Source organism: Harpia harpyja, chromosome 2 (assembly GCF_026419915.1).
Source record: "Harpia harpyja isolate bHarHar1 chromosome 2, bHarHar1 primary haplotype, whole genome shotgun sequence".
NCBI lineage: Eukaryota > Metazoa > Chordata > Aves > Accipitriformes > Accipitridae > Harpia > Harpia harpyja.
Window position 1 is genome coordinate 3,970,121 of NC_068941.1, and position 23,969 is coordinate 3,994,089.

General features: G+C 39.1%; 1 protein-coding gene across 50 annotated transcripts in view; it reads left to right on the top strand.

The window, feature by feature from the left end:
• The window catches only part of ANK2 (ankyrin 2), a 382,844-nt gene that overhangs the window by 285,796 nt on the left and 73,079 nt on the right, over positions 1–23,969 (top strand). For 29 of the 50 annotated variants that reach the window (XM_052813324.1, XM_052813364.1, XM_052813401.1 and 26 more), the window contains 6 exons: positions 1,388–1,585; positions 2,448–2,546; positions 2,654–2,752; positions 5,428–5,526; positions 7,668–7,766; positions 13,236–13,308. In XM_052813324.1, the coding sequence (XP_052669284.1) occupies positions 1,388–1,585; positions 2,448–2,546; positions 2,654–2,752; positions 5,428–5,526; positions 7,668–7,766; positions 13,236–13,308 (667 nt within the window). Of the gene's footprint in view, positions 1–1,387; positions 1,586–2,447; positions 2,547–2,653; positions 2,753–5,427; positions 5,527–7,667; positions 7,767–13,235; positions 13,309–14,720; positions 14,802–23,969 lie in introns of all 50 variants that reach the window. The other 21 variants (XM_052813238.1, XM_052813314.1, XM_052813229.1 and 18 more) reach the window with 1 other exon arrangement.

Genomic DNA, 23,969 nt, shown 5'->3' on the forward strand with positions numbered 1-23,969 from the left:
GTGAGCGCCCGCCTGAGGGAACGCCTTGCCGCGGGGGCGGCCCGGCCCGGCCCGGCCCGGCCCGCCGCCATTCCTGCCCCGGAGGCGGAGGCGGGGAGGGGACGGGACTTCAGCGGCAGGCAGCGCCTCGGGGCTACGGGCGCGGCCTGAGGTGTGGGGGATCGTCGGCTCGATGGAAGGAAATGAAATAATCCCCAGGGCGCGGGGGTTGCGGGGGGCCTTGGAGGCGGCCACTGCGTGAGAGGGCGAGTGGCGGAGCCGTGCGAGGTTCCTTTAGCGGGAAGCTGGCCCTGGCTGGATGACCCCCCCCATCTACGTTAGTGTACGGGGCGCTCAGACCTTTGCTGAAAAAGAAGAAATATGTATGTGTCTCTCAGCCCGTTTTTATGTTTGTGAGCTTTAGTCACAGCTGGAAGTCACTTTAGTATCATGTAATATTAGAAACGATGTATATATTCTGACCACGCGTACGGAGAATTCATGCTGGGGTTAGGTACGGTGGCGTGATAGCACCGTGTTAGGCAAAGGCTACTAAAAGGGGAAAATAACGAGCAAATTGGTGCTGATACCAGAATGTTCTGCCTTGCATGAGGCTGCTGTTGTACACGCTGCCAAAAAATACGTCCCCTCTGTTAAGTGTCTGTATCAGAGCTGTTGTTTCCATTGCTGTGTGTGGAGAGCAGCAAAAGCTACAGTTGCAGCAGAATAGTTTGGTACAGCTCCCTTTAAAAAAAAAAAAAACCAAACCACAGACCAACCAACCGAACACTTCCAGAGGGACTGTCTGCTGTAATCCAGGATTTTCTCCCACAGTGCGTTGTAAAGCAGTTAAAGTTGGGAAGTTGTCTTATTGCCAGAAAGTACCATCAATGCTATTCTGCTTTGCTTAAATGGTTAATTTGATCAGAAAAACATTCCTCCCTATTGCTGTTTCCAGCCAGTGCCGTGACTGACACATGTATCAAAATTCCGTACGCAAACACACCTCTACCCACACGCTCCAAAAAAGCATAATGCAATGAAGAGTGTGCACCCATCACTCATTGCAGAGAATGTCGCTCGTCAGTCAAAACTGAATATTTACAACATAGGTTATTCAGAATGTAGGTGTCAAACTCGGGATAATTTGAAGGTATCAGCTGAACAGTCCTGCTCACCCTAGCGAGGGCTGCCTTTGTTCTAGTTTAGATGGCGAAAATAACAGACGGACTAAGTAACACAACAGCAGGGCCATGTGGGACATGTCTGGCCTTGAAAATTTAATGAACTCTCATCTCTGATAATAAGGGGTAATATAAAATAATACTGTTCTATGGTGCCTGACTTCTTAGGCTTACATGGCTGTCGTGTTAACTTTATTCTCATTTTGTTTCCTGACTGGTGTTAGAATGGATACACCCCTCTGCATATTGCTGCCAAGAAAAATCAGATGCAGATAGCTACCACTCTGTTGAACTATGGGGCTGAGACTAACATTTTGACCAAGCAGGGAGTCACCCCACTTCATCTGGCCTCTCAAGAAGGTCACACTGACATGGTGACCTTGCTTTTGGAGAAAGGATCCAATATCCATGTGGCAACAAAGGTAACTCACAATCAGAGACAAAGTACTGTGGGTGGGAGTATCCAGTAAAAAAATCACATGGAGGACCTTTCCAGGTTTTTTTTTTGTTTTTGTTTTGTTTTTTATGATTGTACATGACACCTTTTTCATAGGAAACAGGTTCCTCAATACCCCATTACTGTAGATCTTCATAGGTCACCAGATTTATCCAGGTATATATGTAAGTCTTAGTTGCTTAAGGTCAAAAGCCTGCAGCTTTTGTTCATACAAGTCAAAATAGAAAGCTCAAGTCTTTTGTTGTCTGGCATTAATGTATTGTGCTACCTAACCAATAAAAAACAAGGTGACTTTCATTTCTCTTACAAAATTTCTTACCTGCCTTGTTCACAGGCAAGTACTCTGTGCGTGATCACAGCAAGCTTTTAGTTGAAGGCTGCATCCATTTCCTTGGCGTCTTTGAATGGGATCTATTTCTGGAGTTATTTTCTTCATTCTGACTCGTGCCTGCAGCTGTCAAGGTTCCCTTTCCCGTCTGAGGAGTGGGAAGCATGGTGAATGTACTTCCCTGATTTATTAATGGGCTCCTCAGCTTCCCAAGTGACATTATTGTATAAAATCTGAGCGTGATCATTGACGCCTGAAGTTTTACTCTGTGCTTATGGTGATGTAATTGCTTTGGAGCTGTTTGTCAGCTGGAACAGGAGAAACGTCAACTCTACTTTGTTTAAAAACCCCCACCCATACTTAGAAGCTATAATTAGGATCTCTTCATGTTTTAAAGATGAGAAAGTGGGAAAGTCTAGACTTCTGTCCTAATGTAAAGTAGGTTTTATTCTTATTTTTACATTTATTTATTTATTTATTTTATATATTCTACCTCCAGACTGGACTGACATCCTTACACCTTGCAGCTCAAGAAGATAAAGTGAATGTAGCTGAAATACTCACAAAACATGGTGCAAACCAAGATGCTCAGACAAAGGTAAATCATGGAGCGGCTACTGTCCCTAGTGTGCTAAAGGATGCTACAATTGTAAAAGGAATGTTCCACTGAGCTTGCAGTTTTACTTCTTTGTTCTCTTATTGTAGCTTGGTTATACACCTTTAATTGTGGCGTGTCACTATGGAAACATCAAAATGGTGAATTTTCTTCTCAAGCAGGGAGCAAACGTCAATGCTAAAACAAAGGTAAAGAATTTTTCATTGCTTGCTTTTGCTCTTTATTATGAACCTGGTAACCAAGCACTACGAATAATACCATAGGTGCCTTTGTACTAGGAAACTATAATTATTGCGTGGTAGGTGTCAGTATATGGTGATTCGTGGCTATAGTGGAATGAGTTCTCTCTGCTACATCTCATTGTGTAGTGTTCACAAAAGAGAAGTCAGACAACTCTTTGGGCATATGAAAGAAGGAGATAGAGAATCAGTATCATTGTTTTTTTCTTTTTACTTGCAAACTAACAAATGCGAGCTTGTTTCTGATCTCATTTACACATGGTTTACACCAGTGTAATGCCGGTGTGCTGCCAAACTAGTTAAGTAACAATTCAGACACTTTGAGGGCGATGCCAGGTTCTCTCCAATCTGCTGGGAGAAGAGTTGGAAGAATTACTGCTGATCAAAGCGTGGGTGGTATGACTTTGGGAGAGGAAGCAGCTGTGGTGGGGGAATGCAGTTTACTGAAGACAAATTTTGGGTTTTTTTTTTAGTGGAATCTGGGTACACTGTTACTGACCAGTTATACTGAAATGGACCTGACTGTCTATAGGCAAAGTCTGAACGAAATCCACTGGCTTCAGCAGTTTCTTCTAGTATAAACTGGTGGGCACAACAGCTGAATGTGATGCATTTTGTAGCAAGAATTGTTCATCTCCCGAGTATACACAGAGAGGTTCTGGTGACAGCAACAGTGTGTTGCATCCCAGGTGCCATCGCATCACCCTTATCAGAAAGAGAAGGCTAACTCAGGAGCTGCAGGGCTTCAGCTTAGTTAAAGCTGGCTTCAGGCAATAGCTAGCTACTAGCTTCAGATGGGATGTATTGGGATCAACATGAAGAAGTCCATCGATATTTCTAGTGACATACTTAGTATTTGTAAGATCCAATCAAAATAAGAGGCTTGTGGTCTGCTGGTCTCTCCGGCCAGCTCCTCTGACCCCAGCTGCGACCTATGGGATAGATTCATTTCTCAGAGTAGCACTATTTCATCACAGTGGTCAGAGGTCAATGTGGTAAGAAACAACAAAGTAAATAAATAAAAGATGCTGGCCCACCCCTCATGAGATCACCCAAAATCAATGGGCAAAAACTAGGGATTCCAAAAGAACAGGCAATGCTACTAGAAAAACAGCTGATAAGAATTAATAAAGCAGACACTAGCAGGATCCAAATCATAGCTGCCAGGACATTCAGCTGAGGTATTTGGAGGCTAACTAAAGGGACAGACATACTTGCATCTTTAGTATTAAGTCTCACTCTATGTCTAAGGGGCCACTGGGCCAGATTCTGATGCCATTTCCGTTGGGATTTCACTTATTCAGAATAATTTCCTTAAAGTCAGCAAGTTTGTATGAGAGTATGGGGCAGTGGTTCTCCAAAATCTTGCGCCTAGGGACCAATAAAAATACTGGCAGTCTGTCAACTGTTACTGTGGACTCGGTTTAAAGAGCAAATCCATCCTAGCTGGATTCAGGATAGGCATGTTAAAGAATAAGTAACCTCTATTGCAGCCTGGTCTTTAACTAGAGAAAGCCTGCATGATGCTTTGTGCCGTCTCCAGTGAAAAATAATACAGCTGAATTCTGTTTTTGAAGGACTGCACTAATATTTAAGCAAAGAGCCAATTTACTTTGCTCTACAACCTACAGTAAAATCTTCCTTCGATTTCTTAGTAGTCCGTGCATGCGCACTATAATTTTAAGAACTGTAACCATTCTGAACTATCACTATTTAATTAGTAGTACAAAGCATTACTTGCATCTATTCGTTTGCAAAAGAGATGAATCTCAGAGTGTGTCTTTCAGAGCCTGCCCCCAGGCTTTACATAAGTGTAGAGTGAGATCGACTTGGTGTTTTCTTCCAGTTTATTCTCTGCTTGCTTTCAAAGCCAGTTGCAAATGATTTTGTAAATGAATTGCCTGATTGGACTTACACAATACTATCTCAGATCAACTAGCCGAAGTACGCTTTGGTTATGTTTCTGTGTTATGTAACATTAGACTGAATCACTGGAGCAGATAAGTATATGGAGTTAAGCATGTTTATTAATACAGACATTGTGTACGTGTTTTTAAGTGTAGTTACAGCTTGGTCAAGCCTTTTGAAGGCAAAGGAAAGCTAAAATTGATTGACAGTTTTAATAGGTATATGTTGTTAGCCTCTTTAAAAGCAAATAGTCTCAAATCACTGCTTTTAAAAGATACATATTTTTTAAACTGGCTGAAATATTTTAGAGGCAAATCTTGGGGCTTCTATAGAAAACTAAGATGTGAGAGGAAGAAAAATGTTCTCTGCCTCAGCTATGATTCTGTCCTTGGCATGCTGCTTTAACTTTACTGTTCCTCATTGTTCCTCCCTCTGATTTGGGAAATGAGGAATTATCTATCCTTCCAGAGATTGCTTATATTGTGAGATGAAAAATGTTTTGTGAATAAAAATATTATCTTCCTTTATCTTTTCATTAATCTGCGGAAGGAGTATTATTATTACTGAAGATTTATTATCTTTGGGTCGATTGATGGCATAATTTCTTTTTGAAATGTCTCAAAAGGAGCAGAAGGAAGCAAAGCAAAGTGTTTAACCTAATTACTGGTGGTTGTTCTTTGTTTGTTTGCTTGTATCGTAACCACTGTGGACAACAGAATGGGTACACCCCTCTTCACCAAGCTGCTCAACAAGGCCACACTCACATCATTAACGTTCTTCTCCAGCATGGGGCCAAGCCCAACGCCATCACCACTGTAAGTCTGTGACGTGCCAGTGGGAACTTGTTTCCCTGGACAGTTCTTTTCTGTCCTTTCTTAGGGCTTGAGAGCAAGCCTTTGTTTTGGTGAAAGTATTCCTCATGCAGCTGGTTGTCAGATGTGTAAATGTAACTTCCTCTTCTTCTCCTTATCCTCTTAAGGTAGTTCAGATCAGATCTAACTCATTGTGCACTAAGCTAAATGTGAGGTGGGGAAACTGATTTCTGAGCTGCAGGGTCAGGCTGGCTGCGGCTAGCTGTGTTGTGCTTGTTCAGTTGCCCTCTGCCTGAACACTTCCATCTGTAAATTGGTATCTCGATAAGGATTTTTCCATGAAAATTAAGGGGAAATTAGAACCTGGGCTTTTTTGAAGATTTAGATCCAAATCTCTGTCCCTCTATCCACTGGATCTGTTTCAGGTTCTTACTGAGTTCACTGATGATAATGCCTCCTCAAAGACCGTCAATAACCTCTGGCACAGCTCCTTCTCCGCAGTCAGCCAGGAATGCAACTGTCCTATTTCATGTTGATGTTGTTATTAGTCACCTCTAATGGGGTAATCTTTAAAATGCAGCCAGAATGCCCAAAACTCGTGTCATTCCCCAGAGTGGATCAGGTTTCCGTGTACACATATTGTGCATGCTTAAATCAGCACTGGCGCCCTGTTTGGTCCTGGAGCGATCACACTGAATTATCTTCTGTGAAGTTATCCAAAATACCAGTTTATGCACCAGATCATCAAGCAAGAGACCATTGTAGTCAGCTTCTGGGGCTGCAGGTACTATTGGGCATATTCAACCAAAGGTCTCTTTACTTGCTTTCAGCCCTCATGTTGGGGCTGTCGTGCCCAAATCTAACCCAAATCCAAGCAGGGTCTCAAGAATGTGTCTTTACTGCACAGTTTGCATGTTTTCTCAGGTACTAGATCTGTTCTTGTCCACACATAGCAACCTCTGGCTTGAGATAAGAGAGAATTTCAACCTGAGACATCTGGCAGGGGGGTGTGGGAGTGGGATACGAGCGGTTAATGTGCAAGTGACAGCAACAGTCAAATTATTTGTGCTGTGAAGATGCTTATCTAGTCATTTGATGCTGCTGATCCACAAACACTATGTTGCTTCGGGGCTGCTGAGCTAGACTAATACAGAAGAACGTAAATTATAGATAACTAAAGCCAGTACTGAAGCAGAGAGAAGCCCTCAGGCTGGTATCCTGCGTGCGGTGCAGCGGTGTCACGAGAGAAATCGTTTCAGTGCAAAGAGCGGTACAGTGGCTTTCCATGATTCCCCCGGTAGGCCAGCATGTTGTCCTTTGGTTCAGTGCAAAATAACGTAAACCAATTCTTTGTAGAGGTCTTTACAAAGAATCATGGAACACATCTCTTCCTCCCCTCCCCAAGTTGAGTGACTGTGGACTGCCAATGTTCCAGGTGATGAAATGGAGATAAATAGGCCTAAACGCTTACTAAATTATCATTTTAATGTTCATTTGATGAATGGCACATCTACATATCATGGGCATTTAAACTGCAAATAAATTTACTTAAATGGAAATTAATTCCCCACTCCCAAGCCTTATGTAGGTTGTTTTTGTGTTTGTTAAATTATTAGCTTTTGTGTACTTTTATTGGACGTACATTTTTGTTGTAAGGAGAAATAGAAGTGTATGTGGACAATACAGCTGTAATCTTGTATTCCCCAAAGAGGGAATTGTACCTGATAAAGATTTAACAGTTTCAACTGGAAGTGAAACTGTAACATTTTAAAATACCTTTTTTAGAAGAGTATTTCTGATGTAGAGCCATTTATGCAAAATAAAACATGAACTTCTGCAGACAAGACACATTCTATATAGTGAAATTTGAGCACTGAAGGGTTAAACCATACAGCACTTTTTCATTTAGAATAGCAGGCAGATGTAAGTATGTTGTGTTACCATGGTAATCAGGGCTATAGTCTTAAAGAAGTTACAAAGACAGAGTCAGATGTAATGGTAAAAAAACAGTGATTTTCCTAGGCTGTGCCTTGTTTTGGATGGAAATGCTGGCTCATGCAGTGTTGAGAGTGATCTCATTGGTTCACATCACAATCCTCCCTCTCATTGCGCTCTCTCTCTCCCCTTCTCTCTTTTTTCTTCAGAATGGTAACACTGCCTTAGCTATTGCAAGGCGTCTGGGATATATCTCAGTGGTCGATACGCTGAAGGTTGTAACGGAGGAGATTACTACCACCACAACTGTGAGTTGCAGATGCATTAAAATGTCTCTCTTCGTTATTCAGAATGTTGTCTTTCTTTTCTTCCCTCGGACTCTCCATGTATCTCTCTCCTTTTTTTGTTTTCTGGTTTTAGCCCCCCCTTTCTGTTGGATTTTTGCAAAAGTGCTACAGTGCTATCAGGGTATCTTTTAAGCATGTGGAAGTGTGTGCAACACAACAGGCTTCACTGAGCTAGGTAACAAAATCTACGTGCATACAGATGGAAAACAATTACTCAAAAGCAGAGTAAAACTTTTTTCTAGATATGGGTCTGAGCTGCAAACCCAAACTTTCCAGAAGTTTGTGCATTGTTGTTAGATCCTGTCCTGTTTCGCTGTTTCTCTTTTCACCTCTCCTTTTCAGTCTGTCCTTACACTTCCACGCTTTTGACACCTACTGAGGCTCAACCATTGCAGCACACCACAGCAAGCTTCTTAGCATTTGGACTGTACCAGCCATGGACTGGTGCCAAGCTTAATGATGCTCGCTAGATGGCTCTGAATCACATCAATCATCTTTTTACTCAAGTCACTTTCAGTTCAAATAGATCCCGTTTTTCCAAAATATGGAAGAATCTTTCCTTATGTGCTTGGTCCTCTCAGTCCTCCACACTCTTGGTAGTTTGTATTTTGACTTTGGAATTTGCGAGTAGTATGTGTGGAACATCAGCAAGGTGGTACTGTTGCTTTAAGCCAGGAAAAACTGATATATTCTGACACTCTGAGAAGGGAATGTTTTCTCTTCTTGGACTTTTACCTCCCATGTACAAATGTTTTAGCAGGTAGGAAGGGAGAACATTAGAAATAATGCATCATTTAAGAAATTAATTTTAATTTAAATTTTTATTACGGCATTTTATCTTGAAGCATTGCTTTAAGATCATGCTCCTTTTTTGTTGTTTTCTTTTTAATGCAAGAAAGATTAGCAGTTTAGAAAACCTATCAGATCTAGATGTCGTTTAGGAGCTCGGAGCCATAAAAATGCACAGATTACTTGAGAGATGCCACTGCTCAATCAGGGAGAGGGTTAGAGGAAGGGAAGAAATCCAAAGTCTCGTGTAAGGAAATGGAAAAATAATTTTGTCACATGCTGACAGCAAGTCCCACTGATATTAACCAAGGAAGATGGAATAAAAGTAACATGGCATCAGGTTACAAATAGAGTGAGCCATGATTTATTAATGACCTGCAAAGATCACACTGAGTCAGGTTCGGACAAGGAATTCCAGTGAATTCCAGAAGTCTCGTAATAAAGAGCGTATGTTTTTGCTGTTGTTTATTTCATGTTCTTGTTTAATGATATAGCACATCACACATGTACGTGCATAAGCAAATATGTATCTATTCAGATATCTAGAAAAATCTAGGTAAAATTCTTTGAGAAAGTTTAGCTCTTTTCAAAAGTATATTTTTTTAGCCTGAAATGACACCTTTGCTGTTCACTGTGCTGTGTCCTGGCACACTTTTTCCATTTATGCCTCATGCGTGTTGTAACTTCCTTTCTGTCGTACATTGTGTTGCACTGTGGAGTCTTGTACCTTGTCATATGTAAATATTAGAGGCTTTTTAATAATAGGGATTATACTACGAAAAGACACCTGTGAGTTATTTACTTTGGGTAAATGTTTCTTTAAACTTTGAGGGTAATGGAGTTTTCTGCCAGATACCAGATGCTTGGGGTTTAGGGCTGAATCAAATACTGAACCTTACTTGCATAGGTGACCTTTAATGCTTGCATATAAGAGAAATCTGAAATCTTGAACTGTGTCTGTGTACAAAGCACTGCTTTTAAAAGTCAGGTGGGAACCCTCGATAAACTCAGCAGATTTTTCAGCTCTGAATTTGTCTGAATCCTGTATCTTAGGGATATATAGAATATAAACTCTGGTGGTGGTGTTCATGGTGGGGAATGTTGATTAAACATAATTTAGAACAAGTCCTAAAAAGGAGGGAAAATAACAGGCACTCACAGGCACTCCCTGCAGTAAAGTTCTCCAGATGGTGGGGTTGGTGTTGCCAAACCAGAACACAGCATTTAGCACTGAAAAAAAGGTGCTGTCACCATAGCTACTTCATTCTCTAAGGTTGTAGCTGAGTGATGCATGGAGGATGTTAGACAGGCTGATGCTTTATTGATATTCAAGTCACTGGCATTAGAAACAAGGAAAAGATCTCCAGTGCCAAAGCCCTTGGTCTAACTTTGAACAAATTTTCCTCTTCCTTGCATTAGTGTTTTTATTAGTGGAGCCATGTGAATGTAAAATGATAGAGAGACTAAAGTGCATTTATTTTTACTCACAGATTAGAGCTGAATAGGAAATAAATCAGAATAAGCTAGACTTTCAAAGGTTTGCTATGCAATTGAGTTTTGGGGTATTTATACAAACAGGCATAGTCTTCCTGTGGACAAATGAATATGTGAGGAGCTTTGAGGTTGTTTACAGTATACTGCTGTTAAGTAATCGCTGAATGTACATATATGTTTATATATCTGAATTATTCTATGCCACCAGATGAAAATCTGGCCTTACAATGAAAGTCTTAAATACAGAAGCCTAAAGCGCATAATTGAATTCTCAGTGGCACTAAACAGTAGGGAGTTTGAGAAATACACATTGAGCAGTTTTCAAAGTGGGGCTAGATACGGATTTTAAATGTTGAGGATATTTGACATTTCTAATGTGCCTATCAATTAAAAAATTTCTAGTATTATATGAAAAGTTCATTGAAAAACATTAATTCTCAACTTGTGTTGGAACTGATGGAGAATTAATGATTCTTGCTGAGTTCAGTGTTCCAGAGATAGCATTGTGGATTTTTTGTTCTTCTGAAACATGCTTGTGCGTGTGTACACATGCACACTCTCTTGATTCTGTTTTCCAAACTTTGTTTCAATTGTTAAATTTTGTAATAATTTTCTCTGACTGAAGGGAAAAACAGGAAGTAAATAAAATATCATTACTTCTCTGTAAATAAATAACAATGTCTCAGCGCCTTAGTCAGAGACTAGATTGTTATTATATAGGGGCCTGTAAAATCCTAATTTATGAATAAATTGATATCATGATAAATAAACCTGAGTTACTAGGGTCTGTGGATCTAAGTTAATAGAAAGACAATATACAATGTACTTCTATACCTGTAGCTTGTGGACTAGAGTGTTGTAGCATCCTTTCACTTCTGTGTTCTTCTAATCAAATGGATTTTGTACATAAGCTAAGGTTGGGAACCAAGTTTTCTTAAATAAATTTTGGTCATAGAGCAGACATACAAAAACTAGCATTTGTGACTCCTAGGCAGACACCTTCTTTCCCCTTTCTTCAGAATTTGGTCACCTCCTGCCTTTGTCTTTTTTCCCTGACTTTTCAGTTATTTTACGTGGGGAACATGTGAACTGGCAATAGAGAATTTGCAGTACACTTTGTGTAGATAAAATTGCAATGCCAATGCCAATTACAATGCCAGTCAATCGGTACTCACGTACAGTGCTTTCCACTTCACTTGAAAAATAAACAGCCCCCTCCACCTGGGTTTATTTCTTTAGCCCGCTGTCAGTGATCTTTTTTTTAAATTTACGACGTATTTGTTAACTTACTGCTATATTGTTGAAGAGACGAGGTCAACGTCACCTGAACGATAGCATCCTCCCCATCTGTTGTCGCTGGCTTTGTCACCCTACCGCTGCCTGACATTTCTATCTGAGGAAAGCCATGGGAATGCAGGGGGGGAAAGTCAGACATATTGCTGGAGGCATTCAGTGAATATAGACTAATTTTCAAAACAGAACATGCAACAGAAATAATTAATTGTCTTGAATCACGGGTAAGAGTGAATTTAGGAGGCCTAATTGGGATTGACATTTGAAGCAAAGGGCGTTGTTCTTTCCCTGTACCTCAGGAGGGTGAATTGAAAACTGCTGTTACAGTTAAATATATTTCAAAAATGTAAAGCAGACTTTTAAAAAAAATTTCCAAAGTAATCACACTGTTGTTAACTTTGTTAATTATAAAAGTGCAGTACCTTATAATAGTCAAGAATTCTTTGTCGGTTGTTAGAGAAGTATAAAACAGAATTGGGAAATACCTAGTAAGTTTTGTGCAACAAAAACTGCTGTTGACTTCACTGCTTGATATCAGTGGGCACTTTCCCAAAAGCATATTGCATAAGGGACTCAGGATTTGGCTGACATTAATTATCCCTTGGATTGTATGCTCTTTCACTACTTCTGCATGTAACGTTAATTTATGCTTGATAGATACCATCCACAATTGGGAGTGAAGTACTACCTCAGTGGGAGTTTTGCAAGACACGTGGCCTCCTGACATTCTTCTCCATGCCAAAGGGGCACATCTGCTCCTACATACCTTAAAGGGCGATGTGTTGAATCCCCTCTACAGCTCCCCAGTTCAGCTGACTGGCTGCAGATCTGGGTGGAGCCAGGGAAATACTTATTTTTCTGTTGTGACTAATGCTGTTCTGATCACTGCTCTTTAAGTCCTTGGCGTTTTGTTTCCTGTATCGTAACACACTGAATAGTTTCCTGCAGGCAACTTTTTCACACCTTGCACTTCCTACAATTTCTCTCATTATGTTCTTCATCTCCTTCTCCAGTGTGATGCTAAAAGGACGTCCTCATTCTTGATTCAGTACCTCTGGACATCATCTGTTTCTTCCTTGAAGTCATTTATGAAGATAAAATCATATAAAAAAAAAAAATCTTCCAGTGTTCTCCTACTCTGTGCTCTCACGCTTAAACAGCGTCCTCCCAGCAGTCCTCCATGCATACTTGCCTTTTGTATCACAATATTTTAAGCTTTTAGGTGCACAAAATATATCAGAACATTCAAATAACATTTTTTTCCCCTGTATATGTGATGTATATGTGATTTGGGGGAATATACATGACTTACGAAAAGGATATCATTAATATGCAGTGTAGTCGCTTGGGGGGGGGCAAGAAATGTTTTAAGTGATCTGTGTAAATCCTTCACATCTTTTTTTAGTTTAAAAATTTCACATCATTCATAACTTCATTTCCAAATGCTTTACGATTTAATAATTTCCATATGCCATATACAACTTTCTGAAGCTCTTCTGTAGACATTACCTAATTCATTTTAAAATCATCTTGGAAACGTTGAGCTGAATTGTTCTACATGCACCATTTATAAATAAATTTGCTGAGAGCCTTCTTTTCTTTTCTTTTATTCTTCTGACCAGTTCATTAGCTTTATTTTTTTTTGTACTTTTCTGCCAGAATAATTGTTACCTTATACAGCATTGAAAATAGGAGCTTCTGGAGTAAAGATGAAAAATAAAGTTAGGGCAAGGGGAAACACATTATAAAATGTCTCAGCAGATCCCACTGCTGCTGCTGTTGAAAATATACTGCTGTAAACTGTGCTGCTTCTTTTGGTGTTTAATTGGAGGATTGATGTTTCTGTCTTTGCAGACTGTAACAGAGAAGCACAAGCTAAATGTACCTGAGACAATGACTGAGGTCCTGGATGTTTCAGATGAAGAAGGTGAGCAACTTGTTAAGTTCCCATTCCATATCACTTATGTAACCTGTAATATAGGCTCAAGACAGCTGCTTAAGTACTTTGACATCTTCGTTTTGCAGTGCTTGAAATGAAGTTCTATGTAATGGCCTTTTTTTAACGATGTAGTCATTATGGCATTTGAATAAAGATGCCAAAGTTGACCCAACCCAAAGTCCTGGACCCCTACCTCTTTTTCAGAAAAATCTTATCTGAACCAAATCAACAAATGAGAACATTTCCCGATTTCAGATTTTAAAAATTAAATGTAGAGCTGTCCCAAAGCTGGGTTTGACCCTCCCATAAAGAGGAATTTGAGCAGTAAATTTTTTGGAACAATGCCACCTATTTCAGATACGTATATCTAGGGGTTCTGCCTAATTGGAAACATTTGTGTAAGAAGATGCATAAGGTGGAAGCTGAGGGGACTGTTCCCTTCAGGGAGCTTTCGGCACATGCGAATCACAGATACATACGGTATGACAAAGTAACACCACGCTAATAAGTTTGGCACTTTGGTTTCGGAGTCTGTTATATGTACAGACAGGAGGCATATGTTGTACCACTTAGCTAAGTCCCAAGAAAATTTCTGTGAACTTCCAGAGGAATTGAGAAAGTACTGCGGTTTTATACAACACAACAGCTTAAAAACATCCCTTTCTAAAAGTTCACAAATGACTTCTTACAAATTTTAATCACAATGGCATCTGATAAATAGAAACACATTTGCAAGAATTTTCTAAGTTCTTTTTTACTCTTGGAAATGTTAATTAATATTACAGTATCTTACATACACCATTTAATGGTTGTTATTTCATGCAGATAATTTGTAGAGTGACTAATTTTAAGAAGTCCTAGGAATTTAGGAACACAGGTTACAGAGTTGGGTTTTTTTCCTATTACAAAGAACACAAACGCACTTGTGGTTCTAAGTGGTACTGGAAGTTAATGGCATTCATGTTCCTAAACTGCTTGTATTACTTCTTGAAATGGGATTTATGCTGATAAATGAGTTACACTCTTGAGAACATATGACGTTTAGGCTCCAGATATAACTTTTTTTTTTTGTGATGCTTGCAAAGCTGCAAGCAAAAGCAAACGAGTGTGATTCGAAACAAATTATTTTCTGCTGCATCGTGATCAGTGAAATTATTTCTCTCAGGCATGTTTTCGCTACATTTTCTCTGTTTGAAAAACATTCAACTACTTGTGTAATTACTGTGATAAACGGCCTTTAAATTGCTTTCAGCCTTATGTTCACTTTGTTGAATTTTCTCCCAATCTTTTGAACTACCATTTAACCATCTTTAAATCCGTGAAGCCTGGTATGTCTTTCTGCTTCTACAGGATTAATACAGGGTATTCCTTTTTCTCAAACCAATTTATATGTTGTACAGCCTTTAAACATTCTGATGATGAACGCTTCAGCGATGGTGAAGCATATAGTGGCACAGGTGCTGTTAGCAGAAGTTCATGGAGTAAGACTTAAAAACTTCCTCTTTTTGTTTAACTTGGATGTTTGTTTTATTTTTTGTGTTGAAGCAACATGAATATGCTTAATCTGGGTGCCTAACACTGCTCCTTTTCATTACTTTTGAAGTGTGACTGGGCGTGGGTTTCCTGAAAGGTGGGAGGAAGAAGGGAAGCCAGAAAACCCAAGATTTATTACCTGTATCTTGAATATGTTGGCAGAGCTTACTGTGGCAATCCAGCATGACTAATGCTCTCCAGTGCTTTGAATTAACATTCTCTGCTTTCTGTTACCATCTGACACCTACTGTTTGTCAATAGGCAGCAGATACGACATGGGTACTCTGGCACGTTGCTGCTCAAGTCTCAGTACTGAGCACCCATACTGAAAGTGCCTCTGTGATCCTGCTGCAGGTTGCTAAGCAGGTTGGTGACAGTTAAAGCACTTCATGCCGTTGTTGTCCTTGTAAAATCTGTTTCTACAGGCAAAGCATTCAGGATGTTGCGAAAATTCTTAACACGGGTGGTACTTGTCACAGGAACTTAAAATTGCTGGGGGCAGGAAGACTGCAAAACTTCTTTAATAAAGAGGATGAACCTTTTAGTGATGGTGTAGTCTTTATAAGAGGCTAGCAATAAGGTTTCTGTAATGCTGTGTTCTTAGCTGCTTTCAAGTGACACAATGTGTTCTGAAATAAATTAATGTGACATGGTAAACCTGCCCATTATAAAGTTGAACACAAGAAGAGCACTTCAGCAAGTAAGTATTTCAGGTCCCATTGTAGAGCTTGTTCATCACTGGTGATAAGTATTTTTGCATTTTGCCTGGGAAGCAGTTATATTGCATAATTGTATGTTATTATGTTAATAATATAGTATTGATATTCCTCAAACAAATTCAAGTGCAACCTCCAGTCTTAGCAGTAGAAAATAAAGGACCATATAATCTATCAAATAGCTCAGCTTGGTATGTAAGGTCCTGCTCTGTGCAGCCTATTTTAAAATACTTTGAATGGACTGAGAGTCCCACTAATCCTTCTTTCATTTTCATACAGCATTTTTATGTTTAGCAATTGTACTATTATTCAGAATTCTTTACCTTTTACTGTACCTGAAAAAAAAATCTTTCCTTTGAACAGAACCAGATTATTTTTTTTTTTTAAATTGCATTTTATTTTTTAATTAGGTTACTGATTTTTAGATAATAAGCATCAGAGTTAATACAGAAGCAGGTGTGTGTTGTCAGGGAAAGAGAAATACCCATGCCAGTAACAGACTAGATGAAATTGGATTCATAAGTTTTGTGCAAGGATCAAGGAAGAAGTGAAAAAAAGGAAACTTCATAGACTAGCAAAAAACATGATTATAGAGAAATTCTACTTCACCTGCTGTGTAAGCCTGTTATGTGGTCCTACATGTATCGGATATTCTATGGCATTAATAAGTATATCCTGCTTTGTGACCATCAGGGCCAAAGATGTATCAGCACAGTTTTATTAAGTGGTTTATTCATACACCACAGAAATACACACATGCACATGTGTGTTACTGCTACTTCCTCTGTTTGTACTGTTGTCTACCATGAAGACCATTTAAGGATAATTATCCATTGTTATTTGCTTAGCACTGCGCACAGTGCAGATGTAATACAATTACTGTTCAGAAGGTGATGGCCTGATCTTGCAAAAAAGATTAAGAAGTGCTTGTCCTTAAGGATGGGCATTACACTACAGATTCCTACAGGCCTAGCTCTTAAGCAATGTGATTTCTGAAACCCATATCCATGCCAGCAGAAATGCTTTGAAGTGTGGATAGAGTTGTACTAAAAAAACTGTGCATTTTTATCATTGTATTTGGCTTAGCTGTTCCTATCGCTACAAAGTTTAGTCCCTTTAAAACTGTTGCCACAAAAGAAACAATTTGCACCTGAGGGATCCCACTGTAAAGAGCAATTACTGTAAAGCATCTTGTGAAATGTATTGTAGTGACATCTACAGAATTAGTGAAGTTAAGCGCAAGCAGATGTTTCTGTTAGGGCTGAGTTAGTGTAGACACACAGGAAAATCTAGAAAAGGAGGCAAGAACCTTTTTTTTATTCTCCCATGTGTTAATATTGTATTGAGGAGCATATTGCTGCTCCTCTGTACTCATTCCATGTGTTATTTTTGCGGCGAAAGAGCCGTACAAACTGCCGAAGGTTTATTTTTGTGACTCCCCTCTGAGACAGTACAGTCACTGTAGTGTTGTACATAGAGGATACAAGACCAACCAGTAAAACAGGTTGTCAAAATGCTCTCGTTTGTGTCTGTTTGGGCCTCTTCATCTCCTACTCTGTTTTTAGTCCAGTTAATTTTCAAAAGCTCTGGTTTCGCTGTCTCTTTGAGACTAAATTCTGGCTGCTGCAAGAAGTTGTCATAGCTCTAACCACACTTTCCCACATCCTCCATTATGTCAGCACAAACGTTTCACCGTGTGGTGAACCAACCCAGAGAACTGATCTGTCTGAAAATTAATCTCTTTGTTCTGACAAGTTATTTTTCGGCCAGACTACTTTTGCAGGCAGAAGGGAATAGAAAGGCTGAAGTAGAAGGTGAGACACCATTGTCAGAAGCAGCATGCCTCTCAGATGGCTACCATAAAGGTCATTTCACACCGCACAGTAATTAATGCTGATGTTTCAACTGCGGAGAAGCAATAGACAAATGTTGAGGGAACGATCATGTGCAGATAGTCAGCGGAGTCTCAAAAATCAGTTGGAATCACAATATCCAAAGAACAAAAGGCATCTCTTTCATGAGGGATACTTGTCTACAAATTGCTAAAGAGTCAGCCCTGTGCCTGGTTGAGACACAAGGTGATGTTGTTGGCTTATTTTTTTTAAACTTTGTGTTTCTTTAAAAAAAATTGCAAATAATTAAGTCGTCTTAAGAAGAAGGTGATTAGGACATTGAATTTGCTGAAGTGTTTCTAAAAATGGAAGCAGCGTTATCACATGTCCTTAAATAATTTATGAAATAAATATGCATTAACGCCTACATACAATAATGGCCCAGTGTGAGACTGTTGCTCATTTTTCTCCTTTTTAGTTTTAAAGCTTACTCAAAATTGGGATACTACGTCATTCAAACATACTCACAGTAATGGTATGTGTGTAAAAGTGGGGTTTGCTATCCCTTCATCAATGTGCATCAGTGACAAGGTGGCATACCTGTGAACAACTGCATTACTTAAGGACATAAAAAAACATGATTGTAGATTCCAGAAAGCAGTTCACAGCTAATCCATACCCGATTACCTCAGATTTCTGATTAAAAAGAAAAAATCCTTTTTGTTATTGAAAAAAGTTGTTTTCAGTGTAGACAGTTTTTTCCAGCGTAGAGAAACTATCAACAAAGAGAACTTTCAAACTGCTTAGTAAGTCTGGTTCAGATGTATGCTCACAAAGGACTGAGAAGTTACTAATTTACAGACAGACACCCCAGTAGGGTTCAGGAATTTGTTTATGCCACTGTTGATTCCTAAATGACTCTGTGGAAGTCACTCCAATTATCTTGATCTTTCAGTTATAGTATGGGATAATGATAAGCTGCTTTGCCTGGTGCGTTAGGAGCTGTGAAGAAAATGCCACATGTATCTGTTTATCTACCTTTGTAACTGCTTGCCTGGAACTAACTGGCCACCTAGTTATTGTTATGAATGTTGTTGTTATTAAATGGTAATGTGCGCTGGTACCCACGAATATTCTCTTGTCAAAGTGTAACGCTTCATATTAGTGGTAACTGCAGCTTGCACTTTGATAAGCATACTGAATTCCTTAATAGTATCTATAACAGCAGTAAACAGCGTTAAAATATGACAGTGAATTTCTGAGTGCCTCTACACATGGCCTTAGAGTACATTAGTAGTATGGCATAGATGTGAAAAATGAGCAGTTAAGTCTGGGCAGAATTCATTGCTGTTGTACATGCACATAATTCCACTGAAGTAGTGGCTTAATTAGTTGGAAGACTTGAGGAATAACTTCCCTTAATTAAACCTGGAACTTAAAGTTGCAGCCAGTAACTGTTCTTGGTTAGACTTAAGGAAGTTACTGCTGCTGCATGTTAAAACACTGTAAATTCAGAATAACATCACTGAATTAATTCACACTCTAAATTAAGCATCTTATAACCAGTAGTATAAAATGTAGGCCAAAGTGTGTCGATTTACAGAAGTAAATCAAAAGCTATGTGTTGAAAATTTAACTGAAACTTTGTTTAACGAAATCTGTACTCAGAAAGAAATAGCTGGTGAATAAGACTTGATTCTTAGAACTTTACTTATGATAACCTGCCAATGCCTGCCTCCCATTTCCTAGAAATTTGTATTCTTTAGATGCCCCGTAAGGTTTGTTATGCAAAGAGTTTCTTGCTGGTACGTTTTAATGTGGTCATCCAAGATGAAGGAAGATTCTTCTCTGGAAAGTTGCTTTTGTTTACATGGTATTGTTGAGATTACTTATATTTTCTTTTTTGCTTTTGCCTGAGCAAAATTTGGATTTTTTTTTTTTCTTCCAAGTGCCAGATGTGCAAATGCAACAGGAAATCTGAAAATTGGTTGCTTTTTTTTTTTTTTAATTTATCTCTTGTCAACACAAAAGGTTCCCAATATAATGGTTAGCTGCTCAGTTTTTCTCTTACAACTTTATTGACATTGTTGCTAGGAATCTGAAAAAAAAAAAGTCATAATGAAGTCTTACTTGGATTTTTTCATTGAAATCTTTCACAAAGAGGATAGCTTCCCCCCCCCCCCCCCAATATCTGGTATTGTCATTGGAAATAAACTGTTTTATTTTTGTTGGAGTAGAATTGAAAAAGATTGCTCACTTGTCAACATTTTAGTAATGAAAAATAGCGGATTGTCATTAGGTCGCAAAAATTTTGGCAAAAGTTTTAAAAGAACTGCTGTATTTCATTTGCATCAGTATTGTTGTCAAAAAGTGGAATTGACCAGACTAGCAATAATAAATGATGTCAGTGATGCGTAGGCATGACCCAAACTACAGACACAAATTTGTTAGTGCAAAGAAGGGATAATGCATGGGCATGACCAGGAGACACTGCTGTATTTACTTCTACATTATTTCCTAAATTGTTACTTTATGAGCAATGTTGCACACGGAATTATTTTCTTCAGAGATTGAAATTATAGGCGGGACCTACAAGAGCCTGTTCATTCAAGTAAATAATAATCAGCATGTTAAAGGGGAAATGTATTTTTAACTAGTCTTATCCATCTGATCTAAATCTGTCTTTAAAGCTACTGGGTATTATTCCCACTCATGATTGATAAAACCTGGTTGCTTTTACATTTACATTAACCTTAATTAGCTGAAGATTCTATGGTTGCTGACAGTACTTACAGATATTTTGTAGTCAGAGTGAGCTCTCCCAGTCAGAGGAGCATTTCCCATTCCGTGGGCAGCAGACGTCTTGGGCTATTGTTCCCTGGAACAATGTGGCTGTGAAAGATGACTTGTATGTCAGTATGTAACATTTTACAAATATTTTTAAAAGTGCTACATAAGAGAGTGGTACTTGCCATGTGAATTTCAGAAGGGCAAAATGAGTAAATACTTTGTATCCTTGGGAAGAAGGAAAAGACTTTTTTCCCCTCTTTTCACTTTAATGCATGCAGAGTCTTGGTCAGCAGGTTTGTTGGGAGTCATAGATCCTGTACTAGACCAAGCTTTCCTTCTTTGGTGCCCAATGTGTTTCATATTGTGAGGTAAATTCCTATTTCATAGGAAGAGTTTACCAGGTTTAGGGTGAATTTTCTTCTTTCATGAGAAGAAAGCAGTGTTCTGATGGAACAAAAAACTAAATCAGTTCTCCATCAGTTTCCCCAGTATATTCTTTTAATGTCATTTCCTGCCCAGAATTCCTTGTGGGATCTGCTTTATCGCTTCTCTTGATACTATTCAGAGAACTCATTCAAGTCCCAGTTTTGATTGGACATGGTTTAGTAGCCCCACCACACCTGAGACTTTTCAGCATGCCAGTTAGTCTCAATGACGTTCCGAGGCTTCTGTGGCTTAGGGAGGTAGGGATAGTTTTTTGTGGTCCAATTCTAAAAAGGCAGTGCTTTTATTCTTTGTTATCTAGATCCAACGTAACAACTTTATAAATACCACAGTAGCCACCTGTGAAACACTGGAATTAATTTTGCAGCAGGTTAATTTGTGAGAAAACAAAATCAAGGCATCTTCCCCTACCTGCAGATCCTGGAGGGTAGACATACAGGTTTTTTTCTTTTCATTTGCTTCACCTTCAATCTTTCTGCAAATGCTGCACTGAGCTACTAATAGCTGACATGATGATTCATGTTAAGTCATGTATCAATATATGAAACCCTGCGTGAAACCACACATGAAACCCTGCTTTCCTGACTGGCTAAAAAGAAATAAATTAAAAGCGTTAGCCAAAGTGTAATGCAGGGAAACTTCTAGTGTGTGTGTGCCATTAAATAGAGGATTGAATTTAAGGAGGTGAAGCTGTCCAAGGAAAGTGTCAGATAAACTCTGCATTATACATTCCTTTAAATATGTTTCAGGACTTACATATTCCATAAAAAATTGTGCTTGCCATAGTTGTCCGTTCTCCATCTGTTACTTTTAAGGAGCAGCACTTATGTGGGGAGCTGTAGACTTATCTGCATGCTGTAGAGAAAACAATAATTTTGGCAAACTCACATAACTGTATCTGGCTTTAAAAACATCTATTAAAAGCAATTTCTGGCAGTTTCTATCACAGCTCTCTTTCTTTTCTTTTCTTTTTTTTTTTTTTTTTAACTTTTGCCTATATTTTCTCTATGTTTTGTGAAAAACAATTCCAGAGTGATTCTCATACAATTCTCATACAATACAAACAGTATTTGTATTTTGCAAGTCACTTATTTAGCAGGAGAACTATAGGGAAGGTAGGAACTGCCTTTGTTGAGGCTTCCCTAAACGAGTTGACTCTGTAGATGCATATCCAGAATGCTGTGGTGAAAATTTTAAACCTGCTTACCTGATCAAACATTTGCATAGCTCCCTGATATCAGAGGATAATTTCTGAAAAAAAGCTAGTCTGTTTTAGAAATGTTAATGAAACACTTTGCTAAGCTGAGAATTGCATGTAGCTGAGTGCTTCAAAGCTACTGTCTTGTAAATGTTACTTTGCATTTAAAACACATTCTTGATCTCAAAGTGGTTCATGATTGTTGCTTGATTTAATCACTTACATAGGTAGACATACCACTCCCTTTTGTAGAATTTAAGAAAACTAAGAAGTACAGCAATATCAGTGTGGGTTTTCAGTTTTGATGGTTTGGTAAAATCCTGTGTATTTAGCCAAACTGTCTCTGAAGGAGCAGATATGTAGTCTCAGCATGTGGCCTGTTTCTCTTAGTAGTCTATTAAACAATTTATAATGCTCAAAACCTGTGTTCAAACACGTGAAATCATCAGCATCAAAATTAGCTTTTCATTTACTCTGTACTACTCAGAGTAAGGCAAATATTTCCTGTCGTGAGTGGCCAGTCAGATCTGCCCAGGTGCTTCCCTTCCTGCTAACAGGTGTCTTAGAAATTAGCAATTGAGATCCATTGCTATATTTGGATATTATGGGTACACGATACATAGAAATAATGAAGTCAGCATAAAATGTTAAAAAAAAAGAAAGAGGAGCAGGCCAGTAAGAGTCATTATACAAATACTGCTGATTTGAGCAAAAAGTTAATTAGTTGTGGATTTTTATGAGTTGGTTGGTTGGCTCTATTTTAATGCAGACTTTGGAAACAGTTCTGTGTGGCTTTGACAGTGACTGGCAATGGAGTTTACTCTTGCTCCCCAGTCTAGAGGCAAGCAGAAAAAACTCCAGGTAGCTGCATTTTAAAAGATCTTAGGGAAGGTTCCCATTCATGCTTTGTCCATTTTTTGCCTGCCTAACTAACTGCACCATCACTGGATATGGGCAGCTCCGACAGCTCCTCGTAGGCTAAACTGCAGGCTGCCTGCTTCGTGGTTGTGTGAGGCTCTGTCAGAGCCCCGTGAAGCTCTGCAGAATGATGCCAATGCTGCTATTTTAATTCAGTTTCTGTGGCAGCAGTGTCTTAAAGGTTCAGGGTCTTCTGAGTCAGTGAGAACTAGCTGTTTGTTTTTTCTGGAGTGCCTCTACAGCACAAAACAGCAGAGTGGAAAAGTTCCTCAGCTAGTGTCACCTGTGTTGCACATCATGGTGCAGAATTGTGTGCGGATGCCTGCTCAGGTCAGCTGCATGGCACTGCTGTTAGCAGTGCATTTTCCCAGATGCTAGGTTTAATGTCTCTCTTTTTCACCTCTCCATTCCGTTTTCATCCTTTCTTTCCCTCTCTTGGATCCAATCCTGCAAAGTGCTGGGTCTCCAGTTTTGCAGAAGAGGCCACTTGATTTAATAGTTCTTGTAGGTGGCCAACACCTCATAGAAATGTTTAGCACCTTGTTTAGCAGGCCCGTATCTCCTTCTCATTTTTTCCTAGTAACAGGCCTGGAACCTGCTAAACTTAGGCTGTCTTTGTGATCCCTTCTCCCTGCAACCTGGCCCTTGCCAGTCCCACCCTTTGTATCCATCTTCTTGCTTCAAGTAATCTCTCTCTTTTTTTTTTTTTTTCTATTCCCCTTCTGAGGAGAAAAGAAAAATCCCCAAGTGTTGCAAAACTGTACAAAATGTATGCTTTTGGTGGGTATCAAGTCTTGTTCCAGGGCATTAGTTTGGCCACTGGAAACAGATTAATGAACTAACCAGATTTTTGCTGAGAGTGCAGTGGGACCATGATGCTTTGTGTGTTTTGCTCTGGAAAAGCTACCCATCGTATTGGGAGTTACTTGCTCTCTGCAAAGAAAAAATAATAGCAGCGGCAAGTTCAGGGACTCGGCTATTGGCCACTTTTTGTTTAAATATAAACAGATTCCTAGGTTTAGGGGTTTCATTTTTTTTCCTTTTTTTTTTTTTTTTTTTTTACTTCTTGTTCCTGTGTCCTTACCAGTAAAACCCCTGTGTTTCTTTTAAGAGAGTCCAGGTGCTTGATATTTCCTTCTAGGGCATTCTATTTCCTTTCAAACCTGCCCTAAAGAAGATGATGTTACTCAGAAATGCAGATTTGGACAAAATTTTTAG